The 19,221-nt window shown below is 61.0% G+C and overlaps 5 protein-coding genes and 9 non-coding genes across 15 annotated transcripts; 8 read left to right on the top strand and 6 right to left on the bottom strand.

The window, feature by feature from the left end:
- The first annotated feature begins 456 nt into the window (after positions 1-456).
- On the top strand, positions 457-540 carry ABB37_09956. Its single transcript, XR_001548766.1, has one exon. It is a non-coding gene; the product is annotated as a snoRNA (small nucleolar RNA).
- Positions 541-1,118: 578 nt separating this feature from the next.
- ABB37_09954 lies at positions 1,119-1,186 on the top strand. The gene has a single exon (XR_001548765.1). It is a non-coding gene; the product is annotated as a snoRNA (small nucleolar RNA).
- Positions 1,187-1,841: 655 nt separating this feature from the next.
- ABB37_09953 lies at positions 1,842-1,925 on the top strand. Its single transcript, XR_001548764.1, has one exon. It is a non-coding gene; the product is annotated as a snoRNA (small nucleolar RNA).
- A 578-nt stretch (positions 1,926-2,503) lies between these two features.
- On the top strand, positions 2,504-2,571 carry ABB37_09951. Its single transcript, XR_001548762.1, has one exon. It is a non-coding gene; the product is annotated as a snoRNA (small nucleolar RNA).
- A 655-nt stretch (positions 2,572-3,226) lies between these two features.
- Positions 3,227-3,310, top strand: ABB37_09950. Its single transcript, XR_001548761.1, has one exon. It is a non-coding gene; the product is annotated as a snoRNA (small nucleolar RNA).
- A 578-nt stretch (positions 3,311-3,888) lies between these two features.
- Positions 3,889-3,956, top strand: ABB37_09948. The gene has a single exon (XR_001548759.1). It is a non-coding gene; the product is annotated as a snoRNA (small nucleolar RNA).
- Positions 3,957-4,611: 655 nt separating this feature from the next.
- Positions 4,612-4,695, top strand: ABB37_09947. Its single transcript, XR_001548758.1, has one exon. It is a non-coding gene; the product is annotated as a snoRNA (small nucleolar RNA).
- A 971-nt stretch (positions 4,696-5,666) lies between these two features.
- ABB37_09919 (hypothetical protein) lies at positions 5,667-5,975 on the bottom strand (the record flags this gene model as incomplete). The annotated part of the gene is made up of 1 exon (XM_015809594.1): positions 5,667-5,975. One exon carries the CDS (start codon positions 5,973-5,975, stop codon positions 5,667-5,669), a length of 309 nt encoding a protein of 102 aa, XP_015651803.1.
- ABB37_09918 (hypothetical protein) lies at positions 5,770-6,021 on the top strand (the record flags this gene model as incomplete). Its single annotated transcript, XM_015809593.1, has 1 exon — positions 5,770-6,021. The coding sequence occupies one exon, from the start codon at positions 5,770-5,772 to the stop codon at positions 6,019-6,021; it is 252 nt and encodes an 83-aa protein (XP_015651804.1).
- A 535-nt stretch (positions 6,022-6,556) lies between these two features.
- On the bottom strand, positions 6,557-6,628 carry ABB37_09961. The gene has a single exon. It is a non-coding gene; the product is annotated as a tRNA-Arg (tRNA).
- Positions 6,629-6,737: 109 nt separating this feature from the next.
- Positions 6,738-6,995, bottom strand: ABB37_09960. The gene has a single exon (XR_001548769.1).
- Positions 6,996-7,264: 269 nt separating this feature from the next.
- Positions 7,265-9,985, bottom strand: ABB37_09917 (dipeptidyl-peptidase III putativemetallo-peptidase Clan M- Family M49). Of its 2 annotated transcripts, none has more exons than XM_015809591.1 (1): positions 7,265-9,985. In XM_015809591.1, exon 1 carries the CDS (start codon positions 9,761-9,763, stop codon positions 7,724-7,726), a length of 2,040 nt encoding a protein of 679 aa, XP_015651801.1. In that variant the 5' UTR covers positions 9,764-9,985; the 3' UTR covers positions 7,265-7,723. The 2 variants fall into 2 exon arrangements, with proteins under 2 accessions (XP_015651801.1, XP_015651802.1); XM_015809592.1 differs by having other exon boundaries at positions 7,265-9,982.
- A 741-nt stretch (positions 9,986-10,726) lies between these two features.
- ABB37_09916 (putative mitochondrial glutaminyl cyclase) lies at positions 10,727-13,675 on the bottom strand (the record flags this gene model as incomplete). The annotated part of the gene is made up of 1 exon (XM_015809590.1): positions 10,727-13,675. The coding sequence occupies exon 1, from the start codon at positions 13,631-13,633 to the stop codon at positions 10,727-10,729; it is 2,907 nt and encodes a 968-aa protein (XP_015651800.1). The 5' UTR covers positions 13,634-13,675.
- An 808-nt stretch (positions 13,676-14,483) lies between these two features.
- Positions 14,484-18,574, bottom strand: ABB37_09915 (hypothetical protein; the record flags this gene model as incomplete). The annotated part of the gene is made up of 1 exon (XM_015809589.1): positions 14,484-18,574. The coding sequence occupies exon 1, from the start codon at positions 18,267-18,269 to the stop codon at positions 14,484-14,486; it is 3,786 nt and encodes a 1,261-aa protein (XP_015651799.1). The 5' UTR covers positions 18,270-18,574.
- Between the last annotated feature and the right edge of the window lie 647 nt (positions 18,575-19,221).

Genomic DNA, 19,221 nt, shown 5'->3' with positions numbered 1-19,221 from the left:
TCGCTGGCCGCCGCCCCGCGCGCAGTCGCGCAGTGCGGTCAGGTAAAGTGGCGATGGTGCGACCCATCCGCGCCACTGGTTCAAACCGCACGAGAGAGTGAGAGAGAGGAGGAGGAGGATGAGGAGGAGGAGGAGTGTGTGAAGGGAGGTGCGGCGGGGCACACGAACGGCACGCACGCAGGATGCACAAAAATGATTCAGGCGTGTTCACGCATGCAACAGGAGCCCTGACTGAGACACTATCATGCACCACTCTGAGATGTGCTGCCGTGGCGTGTGCATAATGCGGGGAGGAAGGGAGAGCGGGAGACGCGCTGCGCATGATGATTGACTGTAACATCACAGACTTTGAGTTCCCATGATACCATTTATTGTCGCCCCAGTCTGACCGCAGCGTGTGTGTGGACGTGTGGATGTGTGGACGTGCGGGTGCAGCGGCCGCAGCGGTGTGTGGAGATGATCGAAACCCAGGCTGATGTAAAGCCGTCGCAGATGGACTTTGAGTGGCGTACGCCGTGAAACCAAACCCGCCTCGTCTGACCACCTTGCTTTCGCTGCTGCTGGCTGCCCACCGGTGTGTGTGTGTGTGTGTGTGTGTGTGTCTGTATTGCTGCGTGCTTGCGCTCGCGCGCGTCCGCCTGCGTGACGGTGGGCGGGCGGCGGCGCGACGGCCCACTGGCCCCGTCACCTCGAAGGCGCCCGTGCCGCTTGTCGGTGCATGCTGGGCGTACGGCTTCGAGCTGCAGCGGCGCCGGTGCGCACACGTGTGTGTGAGCGCGCCCACCTCGTGTGGCGCGTGCCGCGCCGCGTGCGTGCCGGCGTCGCCACTGTGGGGGGCCACAGAGCAAGGGGTGCGCGCGCGGTGTGATGCTCGGTGCGTCTCGCACGTGCCTGACGCTCCGCCGCGCCGCGGTTCCCGTTACGCATATCCTGTGTGCGCTCCAGCCCCGTCGGGGCCATGACGAGTCTGCAACCAACCATGCGTTACACATCCCAAACATCACCAACCACATCAACATCAACCCAAGCCCTTACTGTAGTGCGCGTGCCGCAAACCACATAGGCACCGTGCATGAAACTGGAGGGCAAGATTACCTGCGAATGTGCCGTGCGTGTGTGCGAGGGATGACAGACAATTCGACAACAAAGCACAGTTTGACCTGATGCATCGCTGAACGACAACGTCCAATACATGAGCAATCTGCACTGACGCCCACGCACGCACGCGCGCCGCCGCGGCAGCAGCAGCAGCAGCAGCAGTACGATTAAACACGGACGCGCCTCGGCGTATTCACTCGGTGCCGGCGCTGTCCGCCAGTGTCGTACGAGATGCGACGAGCGGAAAAGGAAGGAGAGGGAAGGAGAAGGAGCAGCGGTGCTCGGCCTCGCTGGCCGCCGCCCCGCGCGCAGTCGCGCAGTGCGGTCAGGTAAAGTGGCGATGGTGCGACCCATCCGCGCCACTGGTTCAAACCGCACGAGAGAGTGAGAGAGAGGAGGAGGAGGATGAGGAGGAGGAGGAGTGTGTGAAGGGAGGTGCGGCGGGGCACACGAACGGCACGCACGCAGGATGCACAAAAATGATTCAGGCGTGTTCACGCATGCAACAGGAGCCCTGACTGAGACACTATCATGCACCACTCTGAGATGTGCTGCCGTGGCGTGTGCATAATGCGGGGAGGAAGGGAGAGCGGGAGACGCGCTGCGCATGATGATTGACTGTAACATCACAGACTTTGAGTTCCCATGATACCATTTATTGTCGCCCCAGTCTGACCGCAGCGTGTGTGTGGACGTGTGGATGTGTGGACGTGCGGGTGCAGCGGCCGCAGCGGTGTGTGGAGATGATCGAAACCCAGGCTGATGTAAAGCCGTCGCAGATGGACTTTGAGTGGCGTACGCCGTGAAACCAAACCCGCCTCGTCTGACCACCTTGCTTTCGCTGCTGCTGGCTGCCCACCGGTGTGTGTGTGTGTGTGTGTGTGTGTGTCTGTATTGCTGCGTGCTTGCGCTCGCGCGCGTCCGCCTGCGTGACGGTGGGCGGGCGGCGGCGCGACGGCCCACTGGCCCCGTCACCTCGAAGGCGCCCGTGCCGCTTGTCGGTGCATGCTGGGCGTACGGCTTCGAGCTGCAGCGGCGCCGGTGCGCACACGTGTGTGTGAGCGCGCCCACCTCGTGTGGCGCGTGCCGCGCCGCGTGCGTGCCGGCGTCGCCACTGTGGGGGGCCACAGAGCAAGGGGTGCGCGCGCGGTGTGATGCTCGGTGCGTCTCGCACGTGCCTGACGCTCCGCCGCGCCGCGGTTCCCGTTACGCATATCCTGTGTGCGCTCCAGCCCCGTCGGGGCCATGACGAGTCTGCAACCAACCATGCGTTACACATCCCAAACATCACCAACCACATCAACATCAACCCAAGCCCTTACTGTAGTGCGCGTGCCGCAAACCACATAGGCACCGTGCATGAAACTGGAGGGCAAGATTACCTGCGAATGTGCCGTGCGTGTGTGCGAGGGATGACAGACAATTCGACAACAAAGCACAGTTTGACCTGATGCATCGCTGAACGACAACGTCCAATACATGAGCAATCTGCACTGACGCCCACGCACGCACGCGCGCCGCCGCGGCAGCAGCAGCAGCAGCAGCAGTACGATTAAACACGGACGCGCCTCGGCGTATTCACTCGGTGCCGGCGCTGTCCGCCAGTGTCGTACGAGATGCGACGAGCGGAAAAGGAAGGAGAGGGAAGGAGAAGGAGCAGCGGTGCTCGGCCTCGCTGGCCGCCGCCCCGCGCGCAGTCGCGCAGTGCGGTCAGGTAAAGTGGCGATGGTGCGACCCATCCGCGCCACTGGTTCAAACCGCACGAGAGAGTGAGAGAGAGGAGGAGGAGGATGAGGAGGAGGAGGAGTGTGTGAAGGGAGGTGCGGCGGGGCACACGAACGGCACGCACGCAGGATGCACAAAAATGATTCAGGCGTGTTCACGCATGCAACAGGAGCCCTGACTGAGACACTATCATGCACCACTCTGAGATGTGCTGCCGTGGCGTGTGCATAATGCGGGGAGGAAGGGAGAGCGGGAGACGCGCTGCGCATGATGATTGACTGTAACATCACAGACTTTGAGTTCCCATGATACCATTTATTGTCGCCCCAGTCTGACCGCAGCGTGTGTGTGGACGTGTGGATGTGTGGACGTGCGGGTGCAGCGGCCGCAGCGGTGTGTGGAGATGATCGAAACCCAGGCTGATGTAAAGCCGTCGCAGATGGACTTTGAGTGGCGTACGCCGTGAAACCAAACCCGCCTCGTCTGACCACCTTGCTTTCGCTGCTGCTGGCTGCCCACCGGTGTGTGTGTGTGTGTGTGTGTGTGTGTCTGTATTGCTGCGTGCTTGCGCTCGCGCGCGTCCGCCTGCGTGACGGTGGGCGGGCGGCGGCGCGACGGCCCACTGGCCCCGTCACCTCGAAGGCGCCCGTGCCGCTTGTCGGTGCATGCTGGGCGTACGGCTTCGAGCTGCAGCGGCGCCGGTGCGCACACGTGTGTGTGAGCGCGCCCACCTCGTGTGGCGCGTGCCGCGCCGCGTGCGTGCCGGCGTCGCCACTGTGGGGGGCCACAGAGCAAGGGGTGCGCGCGCGGTGTGATGCTCGGTGCGTCTCGCACGTGCCTGACGCTCCGCCGCGCCGCGGTTCCCGTTACGCATATCCTGTGTGCGCTCCAGCCCCGTCGGGGCCATGACGAGTCTGCAACCAACCATGCGTTACACATCCCAAACATCACCAACCACATCAACATCAACCCAAGCCCTTACTGTAGTGCGCGTGCCGCAAACCACATAGGCACCGTGCATGAAACTGGAGGGCAAGATTACCTGCGAATGTGCCGTGCGTGTGTGCGAGGGATGACAGACAATTCGACAACAAAGCACAGTTTGACCTGATGCATCGCTGAACGACAACGTCCAATACATGAGCAATCTGCACTGACGCCCACGCACGCACGCGCGCCGCCGCGGCAGCAGCAGCAGCAGCAGCAGTACGATTAAACACGGACGCGCCTCGGCGTATTCACTCGGTGCCGGCGCTGTCCGCCAGTGTCGTACGAGATGCGACGAGCGGAAAAGGAAGGAGAGGGAAGGAGAAGGAGCAGCGGTGCTCGGCCTCGCTGGCCGCCGCCCCGCGCGCAGTCGCGCAGTGCGGTCAGGTAAAGTGGCGATGGTGCGACCCATCCGCGCCACTGGTTCAAACCGCACGAGAGAGTGAGAGAGAGGAGGAGGAGGATGAGGAGGAGGAGGAGTGTGTGAAGGGAGGTGCGGCGGGGCACACGAACGGCACGCACGCAGGATGCACAAAAATGATTCAGGCGTGTTCACGCATGCAACAGGAGCCCTGACTGAGACACTATCATGCACCACTCTGAGATGTGCTGCCGTGGCGTGTGCATAATGCGGGGAGGAAGGGAGAGCGGGAGACGCGCTGCGCATGATGATTGACTGTAACATCACAGACTTTGAGTTCCCATGATACCATTTATTGTCGCCCCAGTCTGACCGCAGCGTGTGTGTGGACGTGTGGATGTGTGGACGTGCGGGTGCAGCGGCCGCAGCGGTGTGTGGAGATGATCGAAACCCAGGCTGATGTAAAGCCGTCGCAGATGGACTTTGAGTGGCGTACGCCGTGAAACCAAACCCGCCTCGTCTGACCACCTTGCTTTCGCTGCTGCTGGCTGCCCACCGGTGTGTGTGTGTGTGTGTGTGTGTGTGTCTGTATTGCTGCGTGCTTGCGCTCGCGCGCGTCCGCCTGCGTGACGGTGGGCGGGCGGCGGCGCGACGGCCCACTGGCCCCGTCACCTCGAAGGCGCCCGTGCCGCTTGTCGGTGCATGCTGGGCGTACGGCTTCGAGCTGCAGCGGCGCCGGTGCGCACACGTGTGTGTGAGCGCGCCCACCTCGTGTGGCGCGTGCCGCGCCGCGTGCGTGCCGGCGTCGCCACTGTGGGGGGCCACAGAGCAAGGGGTGCGCGCGCGGTGTGATGCTCGGTGCGTCTCGCACGTGCCTGACGCTCCGCCGCGCCGCGGTTCCCGTTACGCATATCCTGTGTGCGCTCCAGCCCCGTCGGGGCCATGACGAGTCTGCAACCAACCATGCGTTACACATCCCAAACATCACCAACCACATCAACATCAACCCAAGCCCTTACTGTAGTGCGCGTGCCGCAAACCACATAGGCACCGTGCATGAAACTGGAGGGCAAGATTACCTGCGAATTGCGACGAGCGTGTTAGGAGCAGGAGTTCTCATGGTTTCCATCTACGACCGGGAATGGGCCATGTTGCCCTGGTCTGGGAGGCGGCAGATCGTTTTTTTTGTTAGGATTCTGCAGTTTTTCCCGTCTGTATTCCTTCTTCCCTCCTTGAAATGCCTGGTGAACATCACAAATGCGTAGCGAGCAGAAGTAGTGTTGAGATCAGCAGATCTTCATTCGTATGTGTACTCACCCGTGCGATTTCCGAGGATGACGGCGTCTCTTAGCCGGGGATCTGAAGACGTTGACTCAACGCCTTGAGGCACAGGGCATCACGGAGGCGGCGCACAATGTCCTGGTGAAGGACGCCGTCGTTCGCCTCAGCAAGGGGTGTCAAGGACCGCCGTGTCGTATTTGGCAGAGCAGGCCGACTACCAGCTGTCCCCGTGGAAGATCGGCCTCCAGGAAGCGCAGAACTTCTGGGCAGATTGCCCGGACCTGACGGAGGACAAGATCAAGGAGAAATTTCTGCGCATGGCGAAGCATAAGCAATTGTCGCCGATGGTCGTATTGGTTTGCATGTATCTCTCCTCTTCAAGACGAAGAAGGAGGTTGGCAGAACGCGGATTTTGCAGCTCCTCTTTGCACCAAGCGATAGAATGGTCGAGTACCACAACTGGCACATCTATGAATGCTTGCTCCCGCAGGAACAGCGCTTCTTCGGCGAGCTCATCGCTCATTGCCCATTGCCTTTCTACCCCGGATTCGTTGAATCTGCGACGGTAGGTGCGGCTTGCCCGCGTTACGTTGATAGCTTTGTAGTTTCCCCTGGTTTCGTAGTTTTGTAGCTCCCTTGTTTTGTCGTTTCCTGTCTGTTTTCACCGGCTTCACCGCGGCATCTTCATTTCCTTTCGATTTGTTTCCCTTTTCTTTCCTTTGCTTCCGATCGTGCTGTCTGAGTGCTTTCCTGGTTGCGGACCGGTCCCTGGACGTTGCTGTCCTCTTGACAGGGAGCCGTGCTCCGGTGGCGATGCGTGGGCGACCGCGTGTCCCCGCGAACCATTGTGTCTTCTTCTGATTGTTTTGTGTCTTCACCCTACTTCTCTGTTTACGTATTATCTGGCAAATCGTATAACTACTACTATTTCTACTTCTACTTATCTTTCTACTTCTGTCTTCTGTATAACCCTGAAAACGCATTTATCTTTCCGTTTCTTTCCTTCTGTTTTCCGTTCTCATGACTTGGTGATGGGCGGGGGGGGGTTCGGTGGTTTCGAATGCCGTGGGGGTTTCCCCGCCCCAGGGGCCGCCCCGAAAAAGTCATCCGTGACAGGATTCGAACCTGCAACCCTCTGATCCGTAGTCAGATGCTCTTCCATTGAGCCACACGGACTTGTTGTAGAAAAGTACAGCGTCACAGACACGTATATAATCAAAACAGCCGGAGACGGCAAGCTGGTCCGCCAGGTGTTGAGCTCATACGGGTTGTTAAGCCGGAGCGTTGCTCTGTAACCTTCGGGGGCTTCTTAGGTGGAGCGGGGAGGACGTGGACCAGCAAGGGTGTTCTGCTGCGTTGACGCGGTGCTCTGCTTGGCTGTGTGTCGGTGCGGCGTGCCCCCCTGCAGAGGGGTGCTGCGCGTCCGCCGTTAAAGTAGGGGAAGAGGGTCAGGCCGGCAACGGAACAGCCCACCCCGCGCACGTCTGCCGTTGCAGAATCACACCGCGGAGCATGTCAGCACTTGAGCCCCACGCGTCGTCGCAAAGCCTTTTTTTGGCGGTTTTTTCGACCGCTCTTTTGCAGGGCACAGCTGTGGCGAGAGAAGAGTGGGAGGCGCAAAGGAAGAAGCAGAAGTGCAGGGTGTGCGTTGGTGTTTGAAGCACGCCGCAGCGTCTGTGCGGCTGAGGGGGACACCGTCTTCTCTTCCAACGTCCAATCGAGTGTGTGCGCGCTTACTCTATTTCCGCTTCTGCTATCCTCTCACGGGTTCACCACCACCACTACTACTACTATTATTCTATATTATTTTCGATTGTTTGGGGGAGCGAAAGGGGCTTTAGTTTGGGCAAGAGGAGGAATAATCCATTCATTTTTCAACGTTACCGATATCAGAAGAACAAAAGAAAGAGCGGAAAGAGTGTCGTTAAAGGACGCTCATCGCTCATGTTTAATATAAAGAACCCGTTAAATGTGCGCACAGAGTAGTTAGCACCCACGGAAGCTGTAGCGATGAAGCCGGGACCAACACCGAAACAGAAACACCACTTCGATGCCGTCTCATGGAGATTTAGGTGGAGCCACGCGGTCGTGTCACTTCGTTGGGTCGCACTCGCCCAAAACAAAACAAAACCGCACGCGTTCCCGCAGCTACGCACCACGGCATGGATTGAACAACAGGTGTGACACGGTAAACCCCCTCCCCCTCTCCCTCTCTCCCCAACACGTCTGGGTGCAGCAACCGTGCAGGCTTCCTCCTCTTCGTAGGAGCATCTACAGAGGCACCGCGCTGTGGCGGGTCAGGAAGGACTTCACGACGCCCTCCACCGAGCCGGCGAACTCCTCCACTTCGACCGAGTCAGCGACGATGCGCGTGTGCGGCTGCACGTACTGCTTGCGCGGCTTGCGGCGCGCCATGACGATCTCGCGGTAGCGCACGTAGGTGTCGTTCACGGTCGTCATGTCGCGGTAGTACTCCCCGCCGCGCGTCGCGTTCGCCGCTGATTTGTTCACGTTCAGGTTCACCAGGAGATCGCCGATCGCCTTGCGGCCGTCCGTCGCGATGCGTTCGCGGTCGAGGGTGATGAGGAGGCCGTCCTTCTCATCCTCCGTGATGTGGACGATCGGGTTCGGCGCACGCGCGAGGGCCTCGAGAATGCAGAAGCGCGCCCGCATGTGGGCCTGCCGCCACTGCTGCGTCTCCGGGGTGTAGAACTCCAATCCGCACAGCCCGGCGCGCACCATGTTCAGCCAGCAAATGTAAATCGCGTCCTGCTGCTCCTGTGCCGTCGTGAGGTGGAAGATCTCCAAGAGCGCCGGCTGCAGACACAAGTACAGCGAGACGGCCTCGGCGCGACACTCCTCGTAGGAGCTGGCCATGCCGCCAAACACGCTGGAGTAGGTGTCGCCGGGCTTGTACCACGACGTGACCGGGTGGCCGCTGATGGGGTCGATCGTGTTCTTGTCGAAGTTGAGCCGGCCGTCGTCGTCCTCCGTCAGCAGCTTGCCAGTGCCGTGGCCGAGCAGCTCGTGGATGCCCACGTTCACCGACGTCGCCGCAAGCACGCTCGTCTTGTACACCTCCCAGTCGGCGTCCGTGATGTGGTTCACCTTCTCCTTGAAGGTAATTGCGCCCACCACGTTCGACAGGTACACATTCTTGAAGCCAACGTTCTGGCGAATGTCGTCGTAGTTCGGGATGTTGATGCCCGCCGGTATGCCACTGCTGGCGAAGCCAAGCACATCGAGACTGGTGAAGTCTGGGCTGGTGAAGACGTCCTTCTCGAAGGCCGCCCCCCACGGCAGCTGGGCAATGAACTTCTCAGCCTGTGCCACCAGGGCACCGTACATCTTCGACTGCTCCTTGTTCACGACGGCCACGAAGCCCTCCCACTCCGCCCGCACGCCGGACGGGTCGCGGTACGACTCGATGAAGCCGAGGTTTGTCTCCACGGTGGGGCCGACGTCCTTCACCCACTCCTTCTGACTCGCCTTGTGCGCGTCGACATCGCCGTGCAAGAAGTGCTCGATGTAGTGGTCCAGCATGCGCACCTCGATGTCGTTCTCCGCGTAGGCGCGCGCCTGGCGCAGCTCGCCCACGACGCGGGCCATCTCCTCCTTAAAGTCACCGAAGTGCATCGCCACGGCGCGGCCGTTGAAGGTCACCGCCGGGACCGTCTTCTCTTCCGCCGCCGCCACGCGGATCACCAGCGTGCCGTCGTCCTCTTTGAACACGCGCGTGTTGACGCCGTCGATCTTCTTCGAGGCGAGAAATTCATTCGCGACGAGGGCGTCCTCGCGGGTGATGTTCGGGCTGTAGTACCGCGTGCTGCCTTTGGGCGGGAAGTCCAGCGTCAATTTGCTCTCGTGCAGGTCGTAGATCGCGTCGAGCAGCGCGGCGTCCATCGTCGCGGCCGCGTCAGCACTCGCGACGATCTTCGCGAAGGTTTCCTTAGGCACGGCCGGGATGAACTTGCTGTCGCCGAAGGACATGTAGTTGCCCATGTTCGAGTACACCAACGCAAAGTACTCGAGGAACTGCTCGACCGCCTCCGCCGCCACGCCGGCGCTCGCCGTGTTCGCCCGCAGAGCCTCGAGGGGCTGGGCGCTGAGAAACTTGTAGAAGAAGCGAAGAAGGGGGAGCGACTCGGGACTGAGCTGCTGAGCCACGACAGGGGCGCCGCACCACCCGGCCATCATCATGTGGTGAGCGTAGTGCCGCTGCTTCGAGGTCAAGTCCTTGAAGGCGTTGGCGATGGCGAGGGTGCAGTACGGCACCGCACGAGGCGTGACGTAGAGCGATTTCTGGGACATAGGGGGCGCGCGCGTTCACGTATGGAAATGTATAGCAATAATAATAATACTAATAAAAGATGTTGAATGATGCAAACGACACGTCAGCAACTGGAAGAGGGGGAAAAGGAGTAACAACAGGAAAATGTGTGTTTTCGTCCTCTTGTGGCTTTCGATACGAGTCGCGAACTCACGTTGGAAGGCAAATCAGCAAAGCAAGAGCGTGGAGGTAAATATTCTTCTGTGCAACGTGAGCGGTATCAGCACCCCAACCAACCCACCAACCGTATCCCGCACCCCCAAAAAAGAGGAGAAGAGAGAAGAAGAGTAACGAAATCAAGACAGCAGAGAAGGTCACTGCGACCGTGCAGGATAGATACCATTCGCTTCCCCCCCCCCCCAGCACAATCGGGAGAGGAGGGGAGCGCAGGGAACAGGAAACGTGCTGCGAATACCGCGACGCTGCTCGACGCGGTGCATGTTTCTCCGGAGACTTCTTCCGTTAGCGTTCTGCAGATGTTGGGGAGAACAAAACAAACAAGCAAAAAGAATAGATAGTAAAGCGGCAACATGAAACACTGAAAAGAAATAATTGAAGTAAGGATGGCTGCGACGAATAACGCGGCTTCTACGGTGCGTGAGAACTGCGAAGCGAGGATATACACATACGTTATTGACCCCCCCCCCCACGACACACAGATCCGTGTAGCGGTGATGTAGGGGATGGTCAGTTGGGGGAAGGGGGCGAGGGAAAACCAAAAACATCGGCCTTAGCAGCGCTATCCGGGTAAAACTCTCACGCACGTGACAAACAACAGGAGCAGAGGAGAGAGAGAACAGCGGCGAACGTGCTAAACCGCGATCACGATAACGGTGACAAAACAAAAAACAAAGAACGCAACGACACTTCACTTTCACGTCGCTCTTTCTCTCTCCCTCTCTCCCTCCAATTCCTCTCCACTTCTACGTTTGTTTCTTCTGCCTTTATTTGTCTGACAGCACCTCCGCTTTCGCAACGTCCTCCGCTCCGGTCCAGTAGTGTCCCAACTCCAGGACAGTGGACCACAGCACGTTCGCGAGGTCCACCGTGGTGCCATCATGAATGTCCTGCCCGTCGTCGCTCTGCGTATGCCAGGACTGGGGGAACGGAGAAGGGATGAGATGCAGAACACGTTGTGTGTCGAGCCAGTGCAGGTGGTCGTCCTCCAGCACGGGATCGGCGCTAAGGCGGCGCAGTTGCGTGGCGCGCGTCGCTTCGAAGAAAATGTTCTCGTTCGTCGTCCGCAAGTACTCAGAGACGTCGAAGTCCGCCTTCGCTACCAAGTCAGCGCTCACGCTGTCGAACACCCGATAGGATGTGACCGAACCGATGCCGCTGTGCACTTCACGAAAGTCGGGCAAGGAAATGCGGTGCAACGTGAGCATCTCGTGCGGGGTGCCGTACATCAGCCACGGCCGCGGCAGCATTTCCAGCGTTGGGCGTGACGACGGGGCGGCCAACACCTTCGTCACGTGCTGCTTCGCCAAGGCGGCAACGGCGACGTCGACGGAGGTACCCAGCTGACGCAAGTACTGGGCCGTGGACGCGTTTTCTCCCGCCCCTGCTCCCGCGTTCGGCTCGCCCATCACCCGCCACAGCAGCTCCGCCGTGATGGCCGACGCGTCGCGAAACGCACGCCGCCGCTTCTCCGTCTCCCTCTGCGCGAGCGCGGCGTAGTAGATCCCGCTCTGCGTGGGGAAAAAGTTTGGAAAGTTCGTACCTGCCGGCCCCATGAGGTCGTAGAGGGCGAACAGGTCGACAGCGTCAAACAGCGACTGCGGACCACCGGAGTAGCGTGTTTGCGTTGCCGTCGTGAAGGCCCGCCACTGCTGCGCCAGGTGGCGAGAGCCGTAGGTGTGGTCGCTGCCTTCCCACTTCTTGAACGCCTCCTCCGCATCGAAGAGCACGATGGACAGCGCAGGCAGGTGCTGTGCCCAGTCCAACCACCGCCGCACGTCCACCTCTACCTCGTGTGCGTAGTTGTCCGTCGCGCCGGCGGCGCCGGTGGTGTGGTTGTCGCTGCCTACAGTGTAGGAGCGCGCGAAGAAGTACTGAAACAAAAGCGCGTGGTGCGCCGGGGAGAGCAGCCGTGCCAGCCGCGCGCGCACCTCCGCTGCGGTGGTGGATCTGCGAAACGTGGCGGTGAGTCCCGGCACCACGACGCCCTCGGCTACCACGCCGCCGGCGCCAACGCGCTCCTCCTTGTAGGACTCCGTCAGCGCCTCCGCCACGTCGGTCAGAACGGCGATGTTCTTGATGGTGCGCAGGAGGTACACCATCGGCACCGCCGAGTCGCACGCACCGAGGAAGCGGAAGGTGGCGCTACGCATCGAGTCCCAGTGCGCGGCGTACACGGCGTGCCGTATCGGCTGGCGGGAGACGGGATCGGCCACGGGGAAGGACAGCGGCGGCTTCAACGGAACGGGTTGCCCGGGGGTGTGGATCTCGACGACGGTTCCCGGTTTCCCGCGATGCAGGCTGGGTTGATAGAAGCTCAGCATCGGGTGCTCGCCACGGCCGATAAACCACTCCTGCACGTACATGCCCTCGGTATCGTTACGCGAGTACGTCTCAGCGGGGAACATATTTTGGCGTTGCGCGGGATCGACAGCGAGGGGGTTGCAGCGGCGGCCGACAAAGACGTCGTCGGGACGCGCCAGCGCTGCTCTCTTGCGGCGGAACTGCGACCCCCCAGGGAACTGGAACACCAAGTTTTGTAGATTCACCGAGGGGGAGAAGAACTGGCCTTCCACGGCGATGGGCACCGGGGCGGAGAAGTTGTCCCACACAAGCGACCAGCGCCAGCCGGCAACGCGATCTGTTTCGTGCGTGTTCTGCTCCTTCGCACCGGCGGCAGCCGCAGGAGCGAAGTCGGGCGCGGAGGGCCACGTCGACGCCGCTTTCTCCAACAATTCAACTCCCTTCTCGCTAAGATGCGGCGCGTTGCGGTAGCGGTGCTGCGCCGCGTCGTAATGGGCACGTCCAAGGCCTTCGTGCAGCAGGTGGTGCAGTAGCGGCTCCCGCCGCGTGCCACCAACGCGAGGGCCAAATCCGATAATACCGTTCAGAGCGGCGCGGTAGTAGCCCTGCTGCTGCTGCGGTGGGTAGAGAAAGGCGAGTAGATGGAACAGATCATGATCGGCGTTCGCGTCGTGTGCCGCAGCGGCGGAGGAGGTGTTTCCCCAGGCGTGCTGAAGCAGAACATCTTCCGCCGCGCCTGGAGATGCGGACTCGTGGGAAAACCACGCTTCGAGCGCTGACTTGGTGAGCGGCGGCAGCACGCGCTCCTCCAGGTCGAAGTACGACGTCAGAAACCGGTTCTGCCGCAGGCGTGGCACGGGCCCTCGTGTGCGCGGCGCGAAGCGCTTCAAGCTCGCACGCAGCTCTTGCACCTCCGCCGGCGGTGCGCTCTCGAGGAGCAAGATTTTTTTATCCGGTGGCGAGCCGTCGGAGACGCCGGTGAGGTGCAGGTACGCGGCAATTCTTTCGTTTTCAGCAATGACGAGGTGCACGCACAAGACAACGAGAAGGACGAGCAGCAACGCAATGAGAAGCAACAGAGCACAAATGAAGAAGCGGCGCGCGGGTGCGTTGCCGTAGCGCACCGCGCGGCGGAGAGAGAAGTGCGGGAAGCAGCGGCGTAGAACCCGTGCGAGGAGAGACGTGTTGCCGGCGCGCCGGCCCGACCGTGGCGGCTTCGCGTGGGAGGAGTGCATGTCAGCGCGTGTGTGCGTTAAACGAGCGACGTCGACGACGTCACAGAATGGTACGAGTGAGAGGACAGTCCCCTCAAATACGGTAAACGTCGACAGAATAGATGAGCGGAGTCGGTGCGACAGTTTTAAATACATAAACCTATTTGTGTGTGTGTGCGTTGTCTACTTCTATGATCTGGCGAGGGACGACAGAGGAGAGGGGCGGAGTTGGGGAAGGGGGGGGGGGAGGGATTTGGAGGTAGGCGGGGATGTGAGCGGAGAACTTCAAACCCGTTTCTTCTTCTTCACCGCATTGCCCGCCCTCCATAAAGAAGAGGGCGGACACCGGCAACAGAAACATAAACATGTAGAAAGGAAGGACGTCGTTCGTGGGAAACTCCTGCGCCAGACAATACATGAAAGATACAAGACCTTCTTCATCCACCGTGGAGGCAAGACGGTGGCACTGCGGTGTCGCAAAGCACTTAACGATGACGAAGGTGGGAATGACCCAACGCCGAGAAACAGTCTTCCATTATCTGTATTGTTGATCGACTGATAACGACGCTACACAGTGGCATGCCTTGTAAATCTAACTATTAAGTAACATAAGAGCATACGCTGCTGGACATATATATATATATTTTGGGGTTATTTTCCCATGCGAGGTGCACAAGGAAAATTCTTCGATTTACATCGATCTGCGTCACACAGCAAAGCAGAGACAAAGCCACTGCCTACTGCGGCTGCTCCGCGGCAGACGTCCATGACGGCGCCTCAAAAACACGTGAGGGGAGGAAGGGGCGAAGTGAGACCCTTCTCTCCTCCTCCAACCGCTTTAGCGAGCGCGGGAGCAAATGCAAAACAAGAACTATACATAACTATCCACAGCGCCAGGAGAGAAGAGGCGAGGATAGAACAAACAAATCCTCCCCCTTTTCTTTTTGGGTTTAAAAGGCAAAACACGCCCACACGAGAAGCGGAATCACCTTAAACACGGATCCTCTCACGCTCGCTCAAACACGCTGTAGATAAACTCGGCAATCTCGTCCACCTTCTCCAGCTGCAAGGCGGGGATGGTTCGCCAGCAGCCCACCTGCAGCACCTCCTCTTCCCCGCGTCGACTCGCACTCGTACTGGTGAAGTAACTCCCAGCAGTGGGCCGAGGGTGACTTTCGTGCTGCTGCGACGCGGCAGACCCGGCGGCCAGCGCGATCGGCTTTACCGCCTGCCCAGACACCACGAGTTCCATCCCGCTGTTCGTCGCTTGCAGCGAGGAGGTCACCACCGAGTCCTCCGTGGCCAACGTGTTTCCATGGCGTTCTTCGGCTGCGTCTTCTTCTTTCCCCTTTCCGCAGCTATCGATGGCGTTTACCGTTGACGCGCTCGGTTGTGGCCTCTCCACCCCGTCGCTGTCGCTCTCCGAGGCCGACTCGGGCGAACTGAACAGCGTACGAACGGTGGCCCCCGTCGTGCCCGTCAGCGTTGTAGGACCGCTCGACGTGACGCACGACGGGAAGGAGCTGTCGGACAGTACGCCTGCACGTTGCGTGCGGTTGTGCGGTTGCTGCTGCTGCGGCGGGTGGTGGTGGTGGTGGTGGTGGGGGGCGCGATTCGGATTACCGTTTAGCTTTGGGCTTCGCTGCTCCGAAGACTGCACGTCGTCCTGCTCCTCTCCCGCTGTGGCGGCTGCATCGTACGGAGGTTGCCGCACCGTAACCTGCTTTGACGCGCGCACCGTGGGCGGGGCGGAGGAGTTGTCCGTCGTCCGCGAAGGGCTGCAGTGCAGATCGAAGGAGACGGCACTGCTGGGCAGCATCGGCGAGACCGCCTCCATGTCGGCCAGCGCCCGCTCCACCTGCGACGGCGACTCCAACAGTGTCGGCATCCCAACAGAGGCCTCTGTTTGATTGACAGAGCTGCCGTTGCTGCTGCTGCCGCTGCGCTGCACGCCCGACGTGGACGACGGCAATCGAGAGGACGAAGACGAAGGAGAGGATGACGACCGACCAGACGCACGCCTCCCCTCGCCACTCCTGCCACCCTCCTGCCCACCACTGCCGCCGGTCCCACTCTGCCAGGAGACGGCCGGGCCGGATGCAGTTTTCGGCTGCGCCTGCACCGCGAACTGCTGCCGCTTCATCACCGCGGCGTTGCGACGCCAGTACTCGGCGATCGCCTGAAGCAGGGCGTCGTGGCGTGCGATGCGGGTCGACAGGGCGTCGATCTCCACCAACGTCTGCGCGTTCTCCGCTTCCCGGGCCGCTGCCGCTGCGCGTAGCTCCTCCAGCACGGCCAGCGCGTCGTTGCGTCGTTCCACCGCATCAGGCAGCGGCAACATCGTCACTACCGCTGCTGTCGTCGCAGCAGCAGTGGCGGTATTTGCAGGCGTGACGACCCACCTCCCTTTGGATACGACGCGCATCTTCTCCGGTTTACTCGTCAGCGTCGTTTTGCTGGTGTTTTGCGCCTTTGGCCCATGGGAGGCGTTGGTGAAGAGGGCGCTGCTGAAGGCCGCGGCGGCGGCGGACGAGGAGGTGGGGGCGGGGAGGGCAAACATCGTGTGCCGCACCGGCGGCGGCATCAGCGCCGGCGACGTCGCCGTCGTCTCCTCTCGCTCCTCCTCCTCCGCTGCTGCTTCTTTTGCGTCTCCCCGTACTCCTTCCGGCGGCTGCGTCGTCGGCGGGGCTCGGCGGAGCGTCGCGATGTCCTTCTCAAGCTGCACGTTCTCCAGCAAGACATGGGCAAGGGACTGCTGTAGAGCGTAGAGCGCGGCGGCGGCGGTGTCGGTGGCGTGGTAGGTGCGGTCGAGACTTCCCTGCGCCGCCTCACCCTCGCGGGCCACAGTCTTCACGAGACGCTCGAGTTCTGCGGTGGAAAGGGCCTCTCCGTGCACGCCGTGGTAGTGCGGGGGGAGCTCCACCGGGAGGGCCTGCAAACCCTTTGTGTGCCGCTTCGTTACTTTCGCGGGCTGCGACGTGGCGCGTGGGGCCGCTGCTGGGGGAGGAAGAGGTACAACACCGGCAGGGCGGCCACAATTTTTCCCTCCCGCACCACCAGCGTGCGGCACACGCGGGAGACGCCGCAGCGAGCTGGACGGCGCACCTTGCTGGGCGGCGTGTGGAGGCGTCGACGCTGAGTGGTGCGAGGGGGCGTCGGCAGGTGCTGCGGTGGTGGCGTCAGCGGGGTTTGCGGGTGACGCGCACCGGTGTAGCGCCGGCAGGCGTTGCGCCTGCTCTATGGTGGACCGGCATGGGTGCTGCGCGGGCTTGTGCAGGTCCCGACGGCCGCCCAGCGGGTCATCTCTTTCGCTGCTGCTCATCCTCTCCACCGCCTCCGACGTGGTGGACGCCGTGAGGTGCGATCGCGGCGGGGGGAACGCAGCGGAGTGGCTTCCGTCTCGGCTCGGCAGCGCTGCACCTTGGAGAGGACCGGGTTGGTCTCGCATGGGAGGGGCTCGTGCTGTGGTGGATGGGCTGATGCCGGACAGTTGTCCGTGATCGGCAGCCGTAGCGGCGGCGGTGGTGCGCTTGTCGATCAACTTCCGCCACGCTGTTGGGCTGCTGAGAGAGATGGAGATGCTGCCCTCGCCCGTGGTGCTGCCGGCTTCACCGGGGAGGAGAGAAGAGCTGTGGTGTAACGAGCGTTGCTGCTGGTGCTGCTGCTTTGGTTTTGCGGTGTGTGGGTGAAGATCCGGCGGGGGAAATATCGAGGAGTCAATGAGGCTGAGGCTTGACGCCTTCTCCCCTCGACGTCGACGCTGCTGCTGCTGCTGCTGCTGCTGCTGCTGGGATGGAAGATCTGCGGCGTTGCTCTGCAAAAAGCCTTCACGTGAGGATCGGCGTCTCCCGGGAGGTGACCACGACTGGTCCGGTTGCTGCGGTTGTTGCGGTGGCGATGCCGCCGCGGGAGCTGTCGGCAGCGGCGGCGTCGTCGCCGAGGCAAAGAAGTACTTCACACACAGCCGTGCCAGCGCCGTCGCCTCCTCCGCGTCCGCCGCGTCGCCATCGCATTTGGTGCCGGCCGCGCTGGGCACGGCGTTCGTGGCGTCTTGCTTCTCCGCGTCTCCGTCCGGGTGCGCGGCGGCGGCGGTGCGTTGCCGCGCACGTCGGAAGAGGTTCATCACCTCCTCCGGAATCGACGGAGGCGCCTCCGCGGCATCGACAGCTGCGGTCCCGTCTGCCTTGTCTTGCGTGGTGCGCGAGCTTTGCGTGCTGCTGCGATGGGCCGCTGCACCCGCCACACCCGGCGCTTCCGCCGTAGAAGTCGCCGCCGGCCTGCCGCGCTGCTTCGGCACCGCTGACTTCTTCGCGCGCTGCGACGCACGCTGACGGGCTTGCAGTTGCAGCAGCAGTTCACGCTCCGCACGGCGGAGGTCGTCCATGTCGAGGGCCAGGGCGGCGTCTTCCCGCGCATCACCGCCCAACCCGCGGCGGCGCAGGTGCGGGGAAAGCAGCGGCGCAGCAGCTCCCGCCGCGTCTGTCCCATCCGCGGTGTCAGCTTTTCCGCCTAGCGCGAGACCGCCCGACGCGACACGCGCGTACGCGTCGACGAGCTGCGTCAGCTGCGCTTCGTAGTCCTGCGCTAATTGATGAAAGCCGGCGGTCCACGCACGGCTCCGGTCAGCGAGGGAGGCTTGCGTGGATGCTGCCGTTCGTGCCGTGGCGGCAGCTGCCATTGCACTCGAAGGCGAGGAGAGCGTTGGCGAGGCGGACGAGGCGGCGGCGGCATCCGCTTCTCCGATGGCGCGGCCTGCATACGCGGGCCGCTGCGCTACTGCAAGTCCGTCCATTGTGACTCTGCAGAACGATACAGATGTGTAGAAGTAACAAGACGAGTAATAGGATTCGTACTAGAACGAAGCATAAAAGGTAAGAAAGAATTCCGTGTCGAACCGCGGTGCTTAAAAAAAACTATAAACATGAAAAACAACAACCCCGGCTGAAACAAACAACCAAACAAATAAATCGACAGGAGAGTTGCTGCGATGGAGCAGTTCGCCCGTCACGCGATGCGAGTGGTGGTGTGTGCGTGTGCGTGTGCGTGTGCAGCGGCCGGAAACAAATAGCGCGGCACCACAAACGAGCGCGGAGAGCTACAAAACATACGTATGTATAATTTTGAAGAGGAATGAAAACAAGAGAAGAGAAAGAAGAGGAGGTTGAAGTGCGCCAGGAATAGCATCCCCACCTAGAGGGCGACATGGTGGATGCGCGTGTCAGGCAGCCAGCCCGCCAGCTAGCAACAGCATCAGCAGCAGCATCAGCAGCAAAGTCATCAACACAAAAAGCGTTGCCTCCATCTCAGTAAAGCGGGGAAAAAAAAAAGAAGTAGCTGTAGATGGCGTCCACGAGAGCGAATGACAGGGAGGAGGAAGATGGGAGGCAAAGAGGCACCACCCGCGCGCCCGCCTGCACACGTGTTGAGGTGGAAGTTTATGAGAGGAACATCCGTAAAACCACACGAGGGTGGGAGAGAGAGAGAATCACCAACAACAAAGGAAAACACAGTAGCCCAGAAATTTGTAGGGAAAAAATGTAGCGGAAAGGTACAAAAGCACACGATCTCCTCTCACCAAAAAGAAAATGAATGAATAGTAATGATGAAAGAATCAGACGTGCAAAACAGCGTGCTCACACATCTGTCCGCGCGCACGGTCGTCTCCTCACGTGGGCTCGGTAAGCAGTTACACCAAACCTTGCTCCCTCTCCCTATATATATATATATATATATATATATATATA

This window comes from Leptomonas pyrrhocoris (assembly GCF_001293395.1).
Source record: "Leptomonas pyrrhocoris isolate H10 chromosome Unknown, whole genome shotgun sequence".
NCBI lineage: Eukaryota > Euglenozoa > Kinetoplastea > Trypanosomatida > Trypanosomatidae > Leptomonas > Leptomonas pyrrhocoris.
Note: the sequence above shows the minus strand (reverse complement) of the source record. Positions and strands in the feature narration are given on the sequence as shown.